The 22514-nt window shown below is 49.0% G+C and overlaps 1 protein-coding gene across 1 annotated transcript in view; it reads right to left on the reverse strand.

Moving 5' to 3' along the window:
- The window catches only part of LOC140108505 (complement C5-like), a gene marked incomplete at its 3' end in the record, with an annotated part of 131552 nt that overhangs the window by 68660 nt on the left and 40378 nt on the right, over positions 1–22514 (reverse strand). The window contains exons 11-12 of the mRNA XM_072131768.1: positions 453–644; positions 178–381 (exon numbers count right to left, since the gene is read on the reverse strand). Coding sequence (XP_071987869.1) covers positions 178–381; positions 453–644 — 396 coding nt within the window. The remainder of the gene's footprint in view (positions 1–177; positions 382–452; positions 645–22514) is intronic.

Raw genomic sequence — 22514 nt, forward strand, 5'->3', positions numbered from 1 at the left:
CCCCCAACCCCCGGTCTAGTGTAGCGCCCTCATCCCCCGCCCAGCATAACCCCCAACCCCCGGTCTAGTGTAGTGCCCTCATCCCCCGCCCAGCATAACCCCCAACCCCCGGTCTAGTGTCCTCATCCCCCGCCCAGCATAACGCAGTTACCCCCCAGCCCTCCCTGTGGCACTCACCAGGTAGCTGTAGTGGGTCAGTTTGGGCAGGTACGGGCTACTGGGCACCACCTGGACATTGAGGAAGTCTCCGACCTGCAGGACCTCTCTCTCTCGGGCCCAGTTGATGTAGAGGTAGCTCTTGGTCGGTGACTTGTAGGCAGTTGCGGTGTGGGAGGAACTTGCCTGGTTTTCTTCTGGCAGGTTTTTATCATTTGTACTTATCTAAAAGAAGAACATGGACACCATCACCATCATCCCAAGGCGGCAATCAGTGGGAGGTGGTGGAAGCTCACCTTAAAATCAAGAGCAGTGACGTCTGCTGGGATGTTCACCACAAACACTGCAATGCCATGGTTGTCAGTCTGCTGGGTCAGGGATTGCTGCTCTTCAATAGGGGTCACTTCACCGCCATCTTGGACCAAGTTTCCTGTAAGGGTCAGTGGGATTCTAGACACGGGCTGGTCCAACGTGTCCTTCACCCGAACCTGATCAGACACAAAATCAGAACCCTAATGTGTAACATTTGTGAAGGTCCAGAACGTCCTCTGTCACATACCCCATTACTAGAAGGAGGAGGGCAACAAAGCCCCTATAGCAGTGGTGGCGAACCTATGGCACTGGTGCCAGAGGCGGCACTCGGAGCCCTTTCTGTGGGCACCCAGGCCATCACCCCAGACACCACTACAGAGAGCATCATGTTCTCCTGGAGACACCACTACAGAGAGCATCATGTTCTCCTGGAGACACCACTACAGATAGCATCATGTTCTCCTGGAGACACCACTACAGAGAGCATCATGTTCTCCTGGAGACACCACTACAGAGAGCATCATGTTCTCCTGGAGACACCACTACAGAGAGCATCATGTTCTCCTGGAGACACCACTACAGAGAGCATCATGTTCTCCTGGAGACACCACTACAGAGAGCATCATGTTCTCCTGGAGACACCACTACAGAGAGCATCATGTTCTCCTGGAGACACCACTACAGAGAGCATCATGTTCTCCTGGAGACACCACTACAGAGAGCATCATGTTCTCCTGGAGACACCACTACAGAGAGCATCATGTTCTCCTGGAGACACCACTACAGAGAGCATCATGTTCTCCTGGAGACACCACTACAGAGAGCATCATGTTCTCCTGGAGACACCCCTACAGAGAGCATCATGTTCTCCTGGAGACACCACTACTGAGAGCATCATGTTCTCCTGGAGACACCACTACAGATAACATCATGTTCTCCTGGAGACACCACTACAGAGAGCATCATGTTCTCCTGGAGACACCACTACAGAGAGCATCATGTTCTACTGGAGACACCACTACAGATAACATCATGTTCTCCTGGAGACACCACTACAGAGAGCATCATGTTCTCCTGGAGACACCACTACAGAGAGCATCATGTTCTCCTGGAGACACCACTACAGAGAGCATCATGTTCTACTGGAGACACCACTACAGAGAGCATCATGTTCTACTGGAGACACCACTACAGATGGCATCATGTTCTCCTGGAGACACCGCTACAGATAACATCATGTTCTCCTGGAGACACCACTACAGAGAGCATCATGTTCTCCTGGAGACACCACTACAGAGAGCATCATGTTCTCCTGGAGACACCACTACAGAGAGCATCATGTTCTCCAGGAGACACCACTACAGATAGCATCATGTTCTCTTATAGACACCACTACAGATAGCATCATGTTCTCCTGGAGACACCACTACAGAGAGCATCATGTTCTCCTGGAGACACCACTACAGAGAGCATCATGTTCTCCTGGAGACACCACTACAGAGAGCATCATGTTCTCCTGGAGACACCACTACAGAGAGCATCATGTTCTCCTGGAGACACCACTACAGAGAGCATCATGTTCTCTTATAGACACCACTACAGATAGCATCATGTTCTCCTGGAGACACCACTACAGAGAGCATCATGTTCTCCTGGAGACACCACTACAGATAGCATCATGTTCTCTTATAGACACCACTACAGAGAGCATCATGTTCTCCTGGAGACACCACTACAGATAGCATCATGTTCTCTTATAGACACCACTACAGAGAGCATCATGTTCTCCTGGAGACACCACTACAGAGAGCATCATGTTCTCTTATAGACACCACTACAGAGAGCATCATGTTCTCCTGGAGACACCACTACAGAGAGCATCATGTTCTCCTGGAGACACCACTACAGAGAGCATCATGTTCTCCTGGAGACACCACTACAGAGAGCATCATGTTCTCCTGGAGACACCACTACAGAGAGCATCATGTTCTCCTGGAGACACCACTACAGAGAGCATCATGTTCTCTTATAGACACCACTACAGATAGCATCATGTTCTCCTGGAGACACCACTACAGAGAGCATCATGTTCTCCTGGAGACACCACTACAGAGAGCATCATGTTCTCCTGGAGACACCGCTACAGAGAGCATCATGTTCTCCTGGAGACACCGCTACAGAGAGCATCATGTTCTCCTGGAGACACCACTACAGAGAGCATCATGTTCTCCTGGAGACACCACTACAGAGAGCATCATGTTCTCCTGGAGACACCACTACAGAGAGCATCATGTTCTCCTGGAGACACCACTACAGAGAGCATCATGTTCTCCTGGAGACACCACTACAGAGAGCATCATGTTCTCCTGGAGACAACACTACAGAGAGCATCATGTTCTCCTGGAGACACCACTACAGAGAGCATCATGTTCTCCTGGAGACACCACTACAGAGAGCATCATGTTCTCCTGGAGACACCACTACAGAGAGCATCATGTTCTCCTGGAGACACCACTACAGAGAGCATCATGTTCTCCTGGAGACACCACTACAGAGAGCATCATGTTCTCCAGGAGACACCGCTACAGAGAGCATCATGTTCTCCTGGAGACACCGCTACAGACAGCATCATGTTCTCCTGGAGACACCGCTACAGAGAGCATCATGTTCTCCTGGAGACACCGCTACAGAGAGCATCATGTTCTCCTGGAGACACCGCTACAGAGAGCATCATGTTCTCCTGGAGACACCGCTACAGAGAGCATCATGTTCTCCTGGAGACACCACTACAGATAGCATCATGTTCTCCTGGAGACACCACTACAGAGAGCATCATGTTCTCCTGGAGACACCACTACAGAGAGCATCATGTTCTCCTGGAGACACCACTACAGAGAGCATCATGTTCTCCTGGAGACACCACTACAGAGAGCATCATGTTCTCCTGGAGACACCACTACAGAGAGCATCATGTTCTCCTGGAGACACCACTACAGATAACATCATGTTCTCCTGGAGACACCGCTACATATAGCATCATGTTCTCCTGGAGACACCACTACAGAGAGCATCATGTTCTCTTATAGACACCACTACAGAGAGCATCATGTTCTGCTGGAGACACCACTACAGAGAGCATCATGTTCTCCTGGAGACACCACTACAGAGAGCATCATGTTCTCCTGGAGACACCACTACAGAGAGCATCATGTTCTCTTATAGACACCACTACAGAGAGCATCATGTTCTCCTGGAGACACCACTACAGAGAGCATCATGTTCTGCTGGAGACACCACTACAGAGAGCATCATGTTCTCCTGGAGACACCACTACAGAGAGCATCATGTTCTCCTGGAGACACCACTACAGAGAGCATCATGTTCTCCTGGAGACACCACTACAGAGAGCATCATGTTCTCCTGGAGACACCACTACAGAGAGCATCATGTTCTCCTGGAGACACCACTACAGAGAGCATCATGTTCTCCTGGAGACACCACTACAGATAACATCATGTTCTCCTGGAGACACCACTACAGAGAGCATCATGTTCTGCTGGAGACACCACTACAGAGAGCATCATGTTCTCCTGGAGACACCACTACAGAGAGCATCATGTTCTCCTGGAGACACCACTACAGAGAGCATCATGTTCTCCTGGAGACACCACTACAGATAACATCATGTTCTCCTGGAGACACCACTACAGAGAGCATCATGTTCTCCTGGAGACACCACTACAGATAACATCATGTTCTCCTGGAGACACCACTACAGAGAGCATCATGTTCTGCTGGAGACACCACTACAGAGAGCATCATGTTCTCCTGGAGACACCACTACAGAGAGCATCATGTTCTCCTGGAGACACCACTACAGATAACATCATGTTCTCCTGGAGACACCACTACAGAGAGCATCATGTTCTCCTGGAGACACCACTACAGATAACATCATGTTCTCCTGGAGACACCACTACAGAGAGCATCATGTTCTGCTGGAGACACCACTACAGATAACATCATGTTCTCCTGGAGACACCACTACAGATAACATCATGTTCTCCTGGAGACACCACTACAGATAGCATCATGTTCTCCTGGAGACACCACTACAGATAGCATCATGTTCTCCTGGAGACACCACTACAGAGAGCATCATGTTCTCCTGGAGACACCACTACAGAGAGCATCATGTTCTCCTGGAGACACCACTACAGAGAGCATCATGTTCTCTTATAGACACCACTACAGAGAGCATCATGTTCTCCTGGAGACACCACTACAGAGAGCATCATGTTCTCCTGGAGACACCACTACAGAGAGCATCATGTTCTCCTGGAGACACCACTACAGAGAGCATCATGTTCTCTTATAGACACCACTACAGAGAGCATCATGTTCTCCTGGAGACACCACTACAGAGAGCATCATGTTCTCCTGGAGACACCACTACAGAGAGCATCATGTTCTCTTATAGACACCACTACAGAGAGCATCATGTTCTCCTGGAGACAACACTACAGAGAGCATCATGTTCTCCTGGAGACACCACTACAGAGAGCATCATGTTCTCCTGGAGACACCACTACAGAGAGCATCATGTTCTCCTGGAGACACCACTACAGATAACATCATGTTCTCCTGGAGACACCACTACAGAGAGCATCATGTTCTCCTGGAGACATCACTACAGAGAGCATCATGTTCTCCTGGAGACACCACTACAGGGAGCATCATGTTCTCCTGGAGACACCACTACAGAGAGCATCATGTACTCCTGGAGACACCACTACAGAGAGCATCATGTTCTCCAGGAGACACCACTACAGGGAGCATCATGTTCTCCTGGAGACACCACTACAGATAGCATCATGTTCTCCTGGAGACACCACTACAGAGAGCATCATGTTCTCTTATAGACACCACTACAGAGAGCATCATGTTCTGCTGGAGACACCACTACAGAGAGCATCATGTTCTGCTGGAGACACCACTACAGATAACATCATGTTCTCCTGGAGACACCACTACAGAGAGCATCATGTTCTCCTGGAGACACTACTACAGATAGCATCATGTTCTCCTGGAGACACCACTACAGAGAGCATCATGTTCTCCTGGAGACACTACTACAGATAGCATCATGTTCTCCTGGAGACACCACTACAGATGGCATCATGTTCTCCTGGAGACACCACTACAGAGAGCATCATGTTCTCCTGGAGACACCACTACAGATAACATCATGTTCTCCTGGAGACACCACTACAGAGAGCATCATGTACTCCTGGAGACACCAGTACAGATAGCATCATGTTCTCCTGGAGGCACCACTACAGAGAGCATCATGTTCTCCTGGAGACACCACTACAGAGAGCATCATGTTCTCCTGGAGACACCACTACAGAGAGCATCATGTTCTCCTGGAGACACCACTACAGAGAGCATCATGTTCTCCTGGAGACACCACTACAGAGAGCATCATGTTCTGCTGGAGACACCACTACAGAGAGCATCATGTTCTCCTGGAGACACCACTACAGAGAGCATCATGTTCTCCTGGAGACACCACTACAGATAGCATCATGTTCTCCTGGAGACACCACTACAGAGAGCATCATGTTCTCCTGGAGACACCACTACAGAGAGCATCATGTTCTGCTGGAGACACCACTACAGAGAGCATCATGTTCTCCTGGAGACACCACTACAGAGAGCATCATGTTCTCCTGGAGACACCACTACAGAGAGCATCATGTTCTCTTATAGACACCACTACAGAGAGCATCATGTTCTCCTGGAGACACCACTACAGAGAGCATCATGTTCTCCTGGAGACACCACTACAGAGAGCATCATGTTCTCCTGGAGACACCACTACAGAGAGCATCATGTTCTCCTGGAGACACCACTACAGATAACATCATGTTCTCCTGGAGACACCACTACAGAGAGCATCATGTTCTCCTGGAGACACCACTACAGATAGCATCATGTTCTCTTATAGACACCACTACAGAGAGCATCATGTTCTCCTGGAGACACCACTACAGAGAGCATCATGTTCTCCTGGAGACACCACTACAGAGAGCATCATGTTCTCCTGGAGACACCACTACAGAGAGCATCATGTTCTCCAGGAGACACCACTACAGAGAGCATCATGTTCTCCTGGAGACACCACTACAGAGAGCATCATGTTCTCCTGGAGACACCACTACAGAGAGCATCATGTTCTCCTGGAGACACCACTACAGAGAGCATCATGTTCTCCTGGAGACACCACTACAGAGAGCATCATGTTCTCCTGGAGACACCACTACAGAGAGCATCATGTTCTCCTGGAGACACCACTGCAGAGAGCATCATGTTCTCCTGGAGACACCACTACAGAGAGCATCATGTTCTCCTGGAGACACCACTACAGAGAGCATCATGTTCTGCTGGAGACACCACTACAGAGAGCATCATGTTCTCCTGGAGACACCACTACAGAGAGCATCATGTTCTCCTGGAGACACCACTACAGATAACATCATGTTCTCCTGGAGACACCACTACAGAGAGCATCATGTTCTCCTGGAGACACCACTACAGAGAGCATCATGTTCTGCTGGAGACACCACTACAGAGAGCATCATGTTCTCCTGGAGACACCACTACAGAGAGCATCATGTTCTCCTGGAGACACCACTACATATAGCATCATGTTCTCCTGGAGACACCACTACAGAGAGCATCATGTTCTCCTGGAGACACCACTACAGAGAGCATCATGTTCTCCTGGAGACACCACTACAGAGAGCATCATGTTCTCCTGGAGACACCACTACAGAGAGCATCATGTTCTCTTATAGACACCACTACAGATAGCATCATGTTCTCCTGGAGACACCACTACAGAGAGCATCATGTTCTCCTGGAGACACCACTACAGATAGCATCATGTTCTCTTATAGACACCACTACAGAGAGCATCATGTTCTCCTGGAGACACCACTACAGATAACATCATGTTCTCCTGGAGACACCACTACAGAGAGCATCATGTTCTCCTGGAGACACCACTACAGATAGCATCATGTTCTCCTGGAGACACCACTACAGATAGCATCATGTTCTCCTGGAGACACCACTACAGAGAGCATCATGTTCTGCTGGAGACACCACTACAGAGAGCATCATGTTCTCCTGGAGACACCACTACAGAGAGCATCATGTTCTCCTGGAGACAACACTACAGAGAGCATCATGTTCTCCTGGAGACACCACTACAGAGAGCATCATGTTCTCCTGGAGACACCACTACAGAGAGCATCATGTTCTCCTGGAGACACCACTACAGAGAGCATCATGTTCTCCTGGAGACACCACTACAGATGGCATCATGTTCTCCTGGAGACACCACTACAGAGAGCATCATGTTCTCCTGGAGACACCACTACAGAGAGCATCATGTTCTCCTGGAGACACCACTACAGATAGCATCATGTTCTCCTGGAGACACCACTACAGAGAGCATCATGTTCTCCTGGAGACACCACTACAGAGAGCATCATGTTCTCCTGGAGACACCACTACAGAGAGCATCATGTTCTCCTGGAGACACCACTACAGAGAGCATCATGTTCTCCTGGAGACACCACTACAGAGAGCATCATGTACTCCTGGAGACACCACTACAGAGAGCATCATGTTCTCCTGGAGACACCACTACAGAGAGCATCATGTTCTCCTGGAGACACCACTACAGAGAGCATCATGTTCTCCTGGAGACACCACTACAGATAACATCATGTTCTCCTGGAGACACCACTACAGATAACATCATGTTCTCCTGGAGACACCACTACAGAGAGCATCATGTTCTCCTGGAGACACCACTACAGAGAGCATCATGTTCTCTTATAGACACCACTACAGAGAGCATCATGTTCTCCTGGAGACACCACTACAGAGAGCATCATGTTCTCCTGGAGACACCACTACAGAGAGCATCATGTTCTCCTGGAGACACCACTACAGAGAGCATCATGTTCTCCTGGAGACACCACTACAGAGAGCATCATGTTCTCCTGGAGACACCACTACAGAGAGCATCATGTTCTCCTGGAGACACCACTACAGAGAGCATCATGTTCTCCTGGAGACACCACTACAGAGAGCATCATGTTCTCCTGGAGACACCACTACAGAGAGCATCATGTTCTCCTGGAGACACCACTACAGAGAGCATCATGTTCTCCTGGAGACACCACTACAGAGAGCATCATGTTCTCCTGGAGACACCACTACAGAGAGCATCATGTTCTCCTGGAGACACCACTACAGATAGCATCATGTTCTCCTGGAGACACCACTACAGAGAGCATCATGTTCTCCTGGAGACACCACTACAGAGAGCATCATGTTCTCCTGGAGACACCACTACAGAGAGCATCATGTTCTCCTGGAGACACCACTACAGAGAGCATCATGTTCTCCTGGAGACACCACTACAGAGAGCATCATGTTCTCCTGGAGACACCACTACAGAGAGCATCATGTTCTCCTGGAGACACCACTACAGAGAGCATCATGTTCTCCTGGAGACACCACTACAGAGAGCATCATGTTCTCCTGGAGACACCACTACAGAGAGCATCATGTTCTCCTGGAGACACCACTACAGAGAGCATCATGTTCTCCTGGAGACACCACTACAGAGAGCATCATGTTCTCCTGGAGACACCACTACAGAGAGCATCATGTTCTCCTGGAGACACCACTACAGAGAGCATCATGTTCTCCTGGAGACACCACTACAGAGAGCATCATGTTCTCCTGGAGACACCACTACAGAGAGCATCATGTTCTCCTGGAGACACCACTACAGAGAGCATCATGTTCTCCTGGAGACACCACTACAGAGAGCATCATGTTCTCCTGGAGACACCACTACAGAGAGCATCATGTTCTCCTGGAGACACCACTACAGATAGCATCATGTTCTCCTGGAGACACCACTACAGAGAGCATCATGTTCTCCTGGTGACACCACTACAGAGAGCATCATGTTCTCCTGGAGACACCACTACAGAGAGCATCATGTTCTCCTGGAGACACCACTACAGAGAGCATCATGTTCTCCTGGTGACACCACTACAGAGAGCATCATGTTCTCCTGGAGACACCACTACAGAGAGCATCATGTTCTCCTGGAGACACCACTACAGGGAGCATCATGTTCTCCTGGAGACACCACTACAGAGAGCATCATGTTCTCCTGGAGACACCACTACAGAGAGCATCATGTTCTCCTGGAGACACCACTACAGAGAGCATCATGTTCTCCTGGAGACACCACTACAGAGAGCATCATGTTCTCCTGGAGACACCACTACAGAGAGCATCATGTTCTCTTATAGACACCACTACAGAGAGCATCATGTTCTCCTGGAGACACCACTACAGAGAGCATCATGTTCTCCTGGAGACACCACTACAGAGAGCATCATGTTCTCCTGGAGACACCACTACAGAGAGCATCATGTTCTCCTGGAGACACCACTACAGAGAGCATCATGTTCTCCTGGAGACACCACTACAGAGAGCATCATGTTCTCCTGGAGACACCACTACAGAGAGCATCATGTTCTCCTGGAGACACCACTACAGAGAGCATCATGTTCTCCTGGAGACACCACTACAGAGAGCATCATGTTCTCTTATAGACACCACTACAGAGAGCATCATGTTCTCCTGGAGACACCACTACAGAGAGCATCATGTTCTCCTGGAGACACCACTACAGAGAGCATCATGTTCTCCTGGAGACACCACTACAGAGAGCATCATGTTCTCCTGGAGACACCACTACAGAGAGCATCATGTTCTCCAGGAGACACCACTACAGAGAGCATCATGTTCTCCTGGAGACACCACTACAGAGAGCATCATGTTCTCCTGGAGACAACACTACAGAGAGCATCATGTTCTCCTGGAGACACCACTACAGATAGCATCATGTTCTCCTGGAGACACCACTACAGATAGCATCATGTTCTCCTGGAGACACCACTACAGAGAGCATCATGTTCTGCTGGAGACACCACTACAGAGAGCATCATGTTCTCCTGGAGACACCACTACAGAGAGCATCATGTTCTCCTGGAGACACCACTACAGATAGCATCATGTTCTCCTGGAGACACCACTACAGAGAGCATCATGTTCTCCTGGAGACACCACTACAGAGAGCATCATGTTCTCCTGGAGACACCACTACAGAGAGCATCATGTTCTCCTGGAGACAACACTACAGATAACATCATGTTCTCCTGGAGACACCACTACAGAGAGCATCATGTTCTCCTGGAGACACCACTACAGAGAGCATCATGTTCTCCTGGAGACACCACTACAGAGAGCATCATGTTCTCCTGGAGACACCACTACAGAGAGCATCATGTTCTCCAGGAGACACCACTACAGAGAGCATCATGTTCTCCTGGAGACACCACTACAGAGAGCATCATGTTCTCCTGGAGACACCACTACAGAGAGCATCATGTTCTCCAGGAGACACCACTACAGAGAGCATCATGTTCTCCTGGAGACACCACTACAGAGAGCATCATGTTCTCCTGGAGACACCACTACAGAGAGCATCATGTTCTCCAGGAGACACCACTACAGAGAGCATCATGTTCTCCTGGAGACACCACTACATATAGCATCATGTTCTCTTATAGACACAACTACAGAGAGCATCATGTTCTCCTGGAGACACCACTACAGAGAGCATCATGTTCTCCTGGAGACACCACTACAGAGAGCATCATGTTCTCCTGGAGACACCACTACATATAGCATCATGTTCTCTTATAGACACCACTACAGAGAGCATCATGTTCTCCAGGAGACACCACTACAGAGAGCATCATGTTCTCCTGGAGACACCACTACATATAGCATCATGTTCTCCTGGAGACACCACTACAGAGAGCATCATGTTCTCCTGGAGACACCACCACAGAGAGCATCATGTTCTCCTGGAGACACCACTACAGAGAGCATCATGTTCTCTTATAGACACCACTACAGAGAGCATCATGTTCTCCTGGAGACACCACTACAGAGAGCATCATGTTCTCCTGGAGACACCACTACAGAGAGCATCATGTTCTCCTGGAGACACCACTACAGAGAGCATCATGTTCTCCTGGAGACACCACTACAGAGAGCATCATGTTCTCCTGGAGACACCACTACAGATAACATCATGTTCTCTTATAGACACCACTACAGAGAGCATCATGTTCTCTTATAGACACCACTACAGAGAGCATCATGTTCTCCTGGAGACACCACTACAGAGAGCATCATGTTCTCCTGGAGACACCACTACAGAGAGCATCATGTTCTCCTGGAGACACCACTACAGAGAGCATCATGTTCTCCTGGAGACACCACTACAGAGAGCATCATGTTCTCCTGGAGACACCACTACAGATAACATCATGTTCTCCTGGAGACACCACTACAGAGAGCATCATGTACTCCTGGAGACACCAGTACAGATAGCATCATGTTCTCCTGGAGGCACCACTACAGAGAGCATCATGTTCTCCTGGAGACACCACTACAGAGAGCATCATGTTCTCCTGGAGACACCACTACAGAGAGCATCATGTTCTCCTGGAGACACCACTACAGAGAGCATCATGTTCTCCTGGAGACACCACTACAGATAACATCATGTTCTCCTGGAGACACCACTACAGATAACATCATGTTCTCCTGGAGACACCACTACAGATAACATCATGTTCTCCTGGAGACACCACTACAGAGAGCATCATGTTCTCCTGGAGACACCACTACAGAGAGCATCATGTTCTCCTGGAGACACCACTACAGAGAGCATCATGTTCTCCTGGAGACACCACTACAGAGAGCATCATGTTCTCCTGGAGACACCACTACAGAGAGCATCATGTTCTCCTGGAGACACCACTACAGAGAGCATCATGTTCTCCTGGAGACACCACTACAGAGAGCATCATGTTCTCCTGGAGACACCACTACAGAGAGCATCATGTTCTCCTGGAGACACCACTACAGATAGCATCATGTTCTCCTGGAGACACCACTACAGAGAGCATCATGTTCTCCTGGAGACACCACTACAGATAACATCATGTTCTCCTGGAGACACCACTACAGATAGCATCATGTTCTCCTGGAGACACCGCTACAGAGAGCATCATGTTCTCCTGGAGACACCGCTACAGAGAGCATCATGTTCTCCTGGAGACACCGCTACAGAGAGCATCATGTTCTCCTGGAGACACCACTACAGAGAGCATCATGTTCTCCTGGAGACACCACTACAGAGAGCATCATGTTCTCCTGGAGACACCACTACAGAGAGCATCATGTTCTCCTGGAGACACCACTACAGAGAGCATCATGTTCTCCTGGAGACACCACTACAGATAGCATCATGTTCTCCTGGAGACACCACTACAGAGAGCATCATGTTCTCTTATAGACACAACTACAGAGAGCATCATGTTCTCCTGGAGACACCACTACAGAGAGCATCATGTTCTCTTATAGACACCACTACAGATAGCATCATGTTCTCCTGGAGACACCACTACAGAGAGCATCATGTTCTCCTGGAGACACCACTACAGAGAGCATCATGTTCTCCTGGAGACACCACTACAGAGAGCATCATGTTCTCCTGGAGACACCACTACAGAGAGCATCATGTTCTCCTGGAGACACCACTACAGAGAGCATCATGTTCTCCTGGAGACACCACTACAGAGAGCATCATGTTCTCCTGGAGACACCACTACAGAGAGCATCATGTTCTCCTGGAGACACCACTACAGATAACATCATGTTCTCCTGGAGACACCACTACAGATAACATCATGTTCTCCTGGAGACACCACTACAGAGAGCATCATGTTCTCCTGGAGACACCACTACAGAGAGCATCATGTTCTCCTGGAGACACCACTACAGAGAGCATCATGTTCTCCTGGAGACACCACTACAGAGAGCATCATGTTCTCCTGGAGACACCACTACAGATAACATCATGTTCTCCTGGAGACACCACTACAGAGAGCATCATGTTCTCCTGGAGACACCACTACAGAGAGCATCATGTTCTCTTATAGACACCACTACAGAGAGCATCATGTTCTCCTGGAGACACCACTACAGAGAGCATCATGTTCTCCTGGAGACACCACTACAGAGAGCATCATGTTCTCCTGGAGACACCACTACAGAGAGCATCATGTTCTCTTATAGACACCACTACAGAGAGCATCATGTTCTCCTGGAGACACCACTACAGAGAGCATCATGTTCTCCTGGAGACACCACTACAGAGAGCATCATGTTCTCCTGGAGACACCACTACAGAGAGCATCATGTTCTCCTGGAGACACCACTACAGAGAGCATCATGTTCTCCTGGAGACACCACTACAGAGAGCATCATGTTCTCCTGGAGACACCACTACAGAGAGCATCATGTTCTCCTGGAGACACCACTACAGAGAGCATCATGTTCTCCTGGAGACACCACTACAGAGAGCATCATGTTCTCCTGGAGACACCACTACAGAGAGCATCATGTTCTCCTGGAGACACCACTACAGAGAGCATCATGTTCTCCTGGAGACACCACTACAGAGAGCATCATGTTCTCCTGGAGACACCACTACAGAGAGCATCATGTTCTCCTGGAGACACCACTACAGATAGCATCATGTTCTCCTGGAGACACCACTACAGAGAGCATCATGTTCTCCTGGAGACACCACTACAGAGAGCATCATGTTCTCCTGGAGACACCACTACAGAGAGCATCATGTTCTCCTGGAGACACCACTACAGAGAGCATCATGTTCTCCTGGAGACACCACTACAGAGAGCATCATGTTCTCCTGGAGACACCACTACAGAGAGCATCATGTTCTCCTGGAGACACCACTACAGAGAGCATCATGTTCTCCTGGAGACACCACTACAGAGAGCATCATGTTCTCCTGGAGACACCACTACAGAGAGCATCATGTTCTCCTGGAGACACCACTACAGAGAGCATCATGTTCTCCTGGAGACACCACTACAGAGAGCATCATGTTCTCCTGGAGACACCACTACAGAGAGCATCATGTTCTCCTGGAGACACCACTACAGAGAGCATCATGTTCTCCTGGAGACACCACTACAGAGAGCATCATGTTCTCCTGGAGACACCACTACAGAGAGCATCATGTTCTCCTGGAGACACCACTACAGAGAGCATCATGTTCTCCTGGAGACACCACTACAGAGAGCATCATGTTCTCCTGGAGACACCACTACAGAGAGCATCATGTTCTCCTGGAGACACCACTACAGAGAGCATCATGTTCTCCTGGAGACACCACTACAGAGAGCATCATGTTCTCCTGGAGACACCACTACAGATAGCATCATGTTCTCCTGGAGACACCACTACAGAGAGCATCATGTTCTCCTGGTGACACCACTACAGAGAGCATCATGTTCTCCTGGAGACACCACTACAGAGAGCATCATGTTCTCCTGGAGACACCACTACAGAGAGCATCATGTTCTCCTGGTGACACCACTACAGAGAGCATCATGTTCTCCTGGAGACACCACTACAGAGAGCATCATGTTCTCCTGGAGACACCACTACAGGGAGCATCATGTTCTCCTGGAGACACCACTACAGAGAGCATCATGTTCTCCTGGAGACACCACTACAGAGAGCATCATGTTCTCCTGGAGACACCACTACAGAGAGCATCATGTTCTCCTGGAGACACCACTACAGAGAGCATCATGTTCTCCTGGAGACACCACTACAGAGAGCATCATGTTCTCTTATAGACACCACTACAGAGAGCATCATGTTCTCCTGGAGACACCACTACAGAGAGCATCATGTTCTCCTGGAGACACCACTACAGAGAGCATCATGTTCTCCTGGAGACACCACTACAGAGAGCATCATGTTCTCCTGGAGACACCACTACAGAGAGCATCATGTTCTCCTGGAGACACCACTACAGAGAGCATCATGTTCTCCTGGAGACACCACTACAGAGAGCATCATGTTCTCCTGGAGACACCACTACAGAGAGCATCATGTTCTCCTGGAGACACCACTACAGAGAGCATCATGTTCTCCTGGAGACACCACTACAGAGAGCATCATGTTCTCTTATAGACACCACTACAGAGAGCATCATGTTCTCCTGGAGACACCACTACAGAGAGCATCATGTTCTCCTGGAGACACCACTACAGAGAGCATCATGTTCTCCTGGAGACACCACTACAGAGAGCATCATGTTCTCCTGGAGACACCACTACAGAGAGCATCATGTTCTCCAGGAGACACCACTACAGAGAGCATCATGTTCTCCTGGAGACACCACTACAGAGAGCATCATGTTCTCCTGGAGACAACACTACAGAGAGCATCATGTTCTCCTGGAGACACCACTACAGATAGCATCATGTTCTCCTGGAGACACCACTACAGATAGCATCATGTTCTCCTGGAGACACCACTACAGAGAGCATCATGTTCTGCTGGAGACACCACTACAGAGAGCATCATGTTCTCCTGGAGACACCACTACAGAGAGCATCATGTTCTCCTGGAGACACCACTACAGATAGCATCATGTTCTCCTGGAGACACCACTACAGATAGCATCATGTTCTCCTGGAGACACCACTACAGAGAGCATCATGTTCTCCTGGAGACACCACTACAGAGAGCATCATGTTCTCCTGGAGACACCACTACAGAGAGCATCATGTTCTCCTGGAGACAACACTACAGATAACATCATGTTCTCCTGGAGACACCACTACAGAGAGCATCATGTTCTCCTGGAGACACCACTACAGAGAGCATCATGTTCTCCTGGAGACACCACTACAGAGAGCATCATGTTCTCCTGGAGACACCACTACAGAGAGCATCATGTTCTCCAGGAGACACCACTACAGAGAGCATCATGTTCTCCTGGAGACACCACTACAGAGAGCATCATGTTCTCCTGGAGACACCACTACAGAGAGCATCATGTTCTCCAGGAGACACCACTACAGAGAGCATCATGTTCTCCTGGAGACACCACTACAGAGAGCATCATGTTCTCCTGGAGACACCACTACAGAGAGCATCATGTTCTCCAGGAGACACCACTACAGAGAGCATCATGTTCTCCTGGAGACACCACTACATATAGCATCATGTTCTCTTATAGACACAACTACAGAGAGCATCATGTTCTCCTGGAGACACCACTACAGAGAGCATCATGTTCTCCTGGAGACACCACTACAGAGAGCATCATGTTCTCCTGGAGACACCACTACATATAGCATCATGTTCTCTTATAGACACCACTACAGAGAGCATCATGTTCTCCAGGAGACACCACTACAGAGAGCATCATGTTCTCCTGGAGACACCACTACATATAGCATCATGTTCTCCTGGAGACACCACTACAGAGAGCATCATGTTCTCCTGGAGACACCACCACAGAGAGCATCATGTTCTCCTGGAGACACCACTACAGAGAGCATCATGTTCTCTTATAGACACCACTACAGAGAGCATCATGTTCTCCTGGAGACACCACTACAGAGAGCATCATGTTCTCCTGGAGACACCACTACAGAGAGCATCATGTTCTCCTGGAGACACCACTACAGAGAGCATCATGTTCTCCTGGAGACACCACTACAGAGAGCATCATGTTCTCCTGGAGACACCACTACAGATAACATCATGTTCTCTTATAGACACCACTACAGAGAGCATCATGTTCTCTTATAGACACCACTACAGAGAGCATCATGTTCTCCTGGAGACACCACTACAGAGAGCATCATGTTCTCCTGGAGACACCACTACAGAGAGCATCATGTTCTCCTGGAGACACCACTACAGAGAGCATCATGTTCTCCTGGAGACACCACTACAGAGAGCATCATGTTCTCCTGGAGACACCACTACAGATAACATCATGTTCTCCTGGAGACACCACTACAGAGAGCATCATGTACTCCTGGAGACACCAGTACAGATAGCATCATGTTCTCCTGGAGGCACCACTACAGAGAGCATCATGTTCTCCTGGAGACACCACTACAGAGAGCATCATGTTCTCCTGGAGACACCACTACAGAGAGCATCATGTTCTCCTGGAGACACCACTACAGAGAGCATCATGTTCTCCTGGAGACACCACTACAGATAACATCATGTTCTCCTGGAGACACCACTACAGATAACATCATGTTCTCCTGGAGACACCACTACAGATAACATCATGTTCTCCTGGAGACACCACTACAGAGAGCATCATGTTCTCCTGGAGACACCACTACAGAGAGCATCATGTTCTCCTGGAGACACCACTACAGAGAGCATCATGTTCTCCTGGAGACACCACTACAGAGAGCATCATGTTCTCCTGGAGACACCACTACAGAGAGCATCATGTTCTCCTGGAGACACCACTACAGAGAGCATCATGTTCTCCTGGAGACACCACTACAGAGAGCATCATGTTCTCCTGGAGACACCACTACAGAGAGCATCATGTTCTCCTGGAGACACCACTACAGATAGCATCATGTTCTCCTGGAGACACCACTACAGAGAGCATCATGTTCTCCTGGAGACACCACTACAGATAACATCATGTTCTCCTGGAGACACCACTACAGATAGCATCATGTTCTCCTGGAGACACCACTACAGAGAGCATCATGTTCTCCTGGAGACACCGCTACAGAGAGCATCATGTTCTCCTGGAGACACCGCTACAGAGAGCATCATGTTCTCCTGGAGACACCACTACAGAGAGCATCATGTTCTCCTGGAGACACCACTACAGAGAGCATCATGTTCTCCTGGAGACACCACTACAGAGAGCATCATGTTCTCCTGGAGACACCACTACAGAGAGCATCATGTTCTCCTGGAGACACCACTACAGAGAGCATCATGTTCTCCTGGAGACACCACTACAGAGAGCATCATGTTCTCCTGGAGACACCACTACAGAGAGCATCATGTTCTCCTGGAGACACCACTACAGAGAGCATCATGTTCTCCTGGAGACACCACTACAGAGAGCATCATGTTCTCCTGGAGACACCACTACAGATAACATCATGTTCTCCTGGAGACACCACTACAGATAACATCATGTTCTCCTGGAGACACCACTACAGAGAGCATCATGTTCTCCTGGAGACACCACTACAGAGAGCATCATGTTCTCCAGGAGACACCACTACAGAGAGCATCATGTTCTCCTGGAGACACCACTACAGATAGCATCATGTTCTCCTGGAGACACCACTACAGAGAGCATCATGTTCTCCTGGAGACACCACTACAGAGAGCATCATGTTCTCCTGGAGACACCACTACAGAGAGCATCATGTTCTCCTGGAGACACCACTACAGAGAGCATCATGTTCTCCTGGAGACACCACTACAGAGAGCATCATGTTCTCCTGGAGACACCACTACAGAGAGCATCATGTTCTCCTGGAGACACCACTACAGAGAGCATCATGTTCTCCTGGAGACACCACTACAGATAGCATCATGTTCTCTTATAGACACCACTACAGAGAGCATCATGTTCTCCTGGAGACACCACTACAGAGAGCATCATGTTCTCCTGGAGACACCACTACAGAGAGCATCATGTTCTCCTGGAGACACCACTACAGAGAGCATCATGTTCTCCTGGAGACACCACTACAGAGAGCATCATGTTCTCCTGGAGACACCACTACAGGGAGCATCATGTTCTCCTGGAGACACCACTACAGAGAGCATCATGTTCTCCTGGAGACACCACTACAGAGAGCATCATGTTCTCCTGGAGACACCACTACAGAGAGCATCATGTTCTCCTGGAGACACCACTACAGAGAGCATCATGTTCTCCTGGAGACACCACTACAGAGAGCATCATGTTCTCCTGGAGACACCACTACAGAGAGCATCATGTTCTCTTATAGACACCACTACAGAGAGCATCATGTTCTCCTGGAGACACCACTACAGAGAGCATCATGTTCTCCTGGAGACACCACTACAGAGAGCATCATGTTCTCCTGGAGACACCACTACAGAGAGCATCATGTTCTCCTGGAGACACCACTACAGAGAGCATCATGTTCTCCAGGAGACACCACTACAGAGAGCATCATGTTCTCCAGGAGACACCACTACAGAGAGCATCATGTTCTCCTGGAGACACCACTACAGAGAGCATCATGTTCTCCTGGAGACACCACTACAGAGAGCATCATGTTCTCCTGGAGACACCACTACAGAGAGCATCATGTTCTCCAGGAGACACCACTACAGAGAGCATCATGTTCTCCAGGAGACACCACTACAGAGAGCATCATGTTCTCCTGGAGACACCACTACAGAGAGCATCATGTTCTCCTGGAGACACCACTACAGAGAGCATCATGTTCTCTTATAGACACAACTACAGAGAGCATCATGTTCTCCTGGAGACACCACTACAGAGAGCATCATGTTCTCCTGGAGACACCACTACAGAGAGCATCATGTTCTCCTGGAGACACCACTACAGAGAGCATCATGTTCTCCAGGAGACACCACTACAGAGAGCATCATGTTCTCCTGGAGACACCACTACAGAGAGCATCATGTTCTCCTGGAGACACCACTACAGATAGCATCATGTTCTCTTATAGACACCACTACAGATAGCATCATGTTCTCTTATAGACACCACTACAGAGAGCATCATGTTCTCCTGGAGACACCACTACAGATAGCATCATGTTCTCTTATAGACACCACTACAGATAGCATCATGTTCTCTTATAGACACCACTACAGAGAGCATCATGTTCTCTTATAGACACCACTACAGAGAGCATCATGTTCTCTTATAGACACCACTACAGAGAGCATCATGTTCTCCTGGAGACACCACTACAGAGAGCATCATGTTCTCCTGGAGACACCACTACAGAGAGCATCATGTTCTCCTGGAGACACCACTACAGAGAGCATCATGTTCTCCTGGAGACACCACTACAGAGAGCATCATGTTCTCCTGGAGACACCACTACAGAGAGCATCATGTTCTCCTGGAGACACCACTACAGAGAGCATCATGTTCTCCTGGAGACACCACTACAGAGAGCATCATGTTCTCCTGGAGACACCACTACAGAGAGCATCATGTTCTCCTGGAGACACCACTACAGAGAGCATCATGTTCTCCTGGAGACACCACTACAGAGAGCATCATGTTCTCCTGGAGACACCACTACAGAGAGCATCATGTTCTCCTGGAGACACCACTACAGAGAGCATCATGTTCTCCTGGAGACACCACTACAGAGAGCATCATGTTCTCCTGGAGACACCACTACAGAGAGCATCATGTTCTCCTGGAGACACCACTACAGAGAGCATCATGTTCTCCTGGAGACACCACTACAGAGAGCATCATGTACTCCTGGAGACACCAGTACAGATAGCATCATGTTCTCCTGGAGGCACCACTACAGAGAGCATCATGTTCTCCTGGAGACACCACTACAGAGAGCATCATGTTCTCCTGGAGACACCACTACAGAGAGCATCATGTTCTCCTGGAGACACCACTACAGAGAGCATCATGTTCTCCTGGAGACACCACTACAGATAACATCATGTTCTCCTGGAGACACCACTACAGATAACATCATGTTCTCCTGGAGACACCACTACAGAGAGCATCATGTTCTCCTGGAGACACCACTACAGAGAGCATCATGTTCTCCTGGAGACACCACTACAGAGAGCATCATGTTCTCCTGGAGACACCACTACAGAGAGCATCATGTTCTCCTGGAGACACCACTACAGAGAGCATCATGTTCTCCTGGAGACACCACTACAGAGAGCATCATGTTCTCCTGGAGACACCACTACAGAGAGCATCATGTTCTCCTGGAGACACCACTACAGAGAGCATCATGTTCTCCTGGAGACACCACTACAGATAGCATCATGTTCTCCTGGAGACACCACTACAGAGAGCATCATGTTCTCCTGGAGACACCACTACAGATAACATCATGTTCTCCTGGAGACACCACTACAGATAGCATCATGTTCTCCTGGAGACACCACTACAGAGAGCATCATGTTCTCCTGGAGACACCGCTACAGAGAGCATCATGTTCTCCTGGAGACACCACTACAGAGAGCATCATGTTCTCCTGGAGACACCACTACAGAGAGCATCATGTTCTCCTGGAGACACCACTACAGAGAGCATCATGTTCTCCTGGAGACACCACTACAGAGAGCATCATGTTCTACTGGAGACACCACTACAGAGAGCATCATGTTCTCCTGGAGACACCACTACAGAGAGCATCATGTTCTCCTGGAGACACCACTACAGAGAGCATCATGTTCTCCTGGAGACACCACTACAGAGAGCATCATGTTCTCTTATAGACACCACTACAGAGAGCATCATGTTCTCCTGGAGACACCACTACAGAGAGCATCATGTTCTCCTGGAGACACCACTACAGAGAGCATCATGTTCTCCTGGAGACACCACTACAGAGAGCATCATGTTCTCCTGGAGACACCACTACAGAGAGCATCATGTTCTCCTGGAGACACCACTACAGAGAGCATCATGTTCTCCTGGAGACACCACTACAGAGAGCATCATGTTCTCCTGGAGACACCACTACAGATAACATCATGTTCTCCTGGAGACACCACTACAGATAACATCATGTTCTCCTGGAGACACCACTACAGAGAGCATCATGTTCTCCTGGAGACACCACTACAGAGAGCATCATGTTCTCCAGGAGACACCACTACAGAGAGCATCATGTTCTCCTGGAGACACCACTACAGATAGCATCATGTTCTCCTGGAGACACCACTACAGAGAGCATCAT

Source organism: Engystomops pustulosus, unplaced genomic scaffold (genome assembly GCF_040894005.1).
Source record: "Engystomops pustulosus unplaced genomic scaffold, aEngPut4.maternal MAT_SCAFFOLD_140, whole genome shotgun sequence".
In the NCBI taxonomy this organism is placed as follows: domain Eukaryota; kingdom Metazoa; phylum Chordata; class Amphibia; order Anura; family Leptodactylidae; genus Engystomops; species Engystomops pustulosus.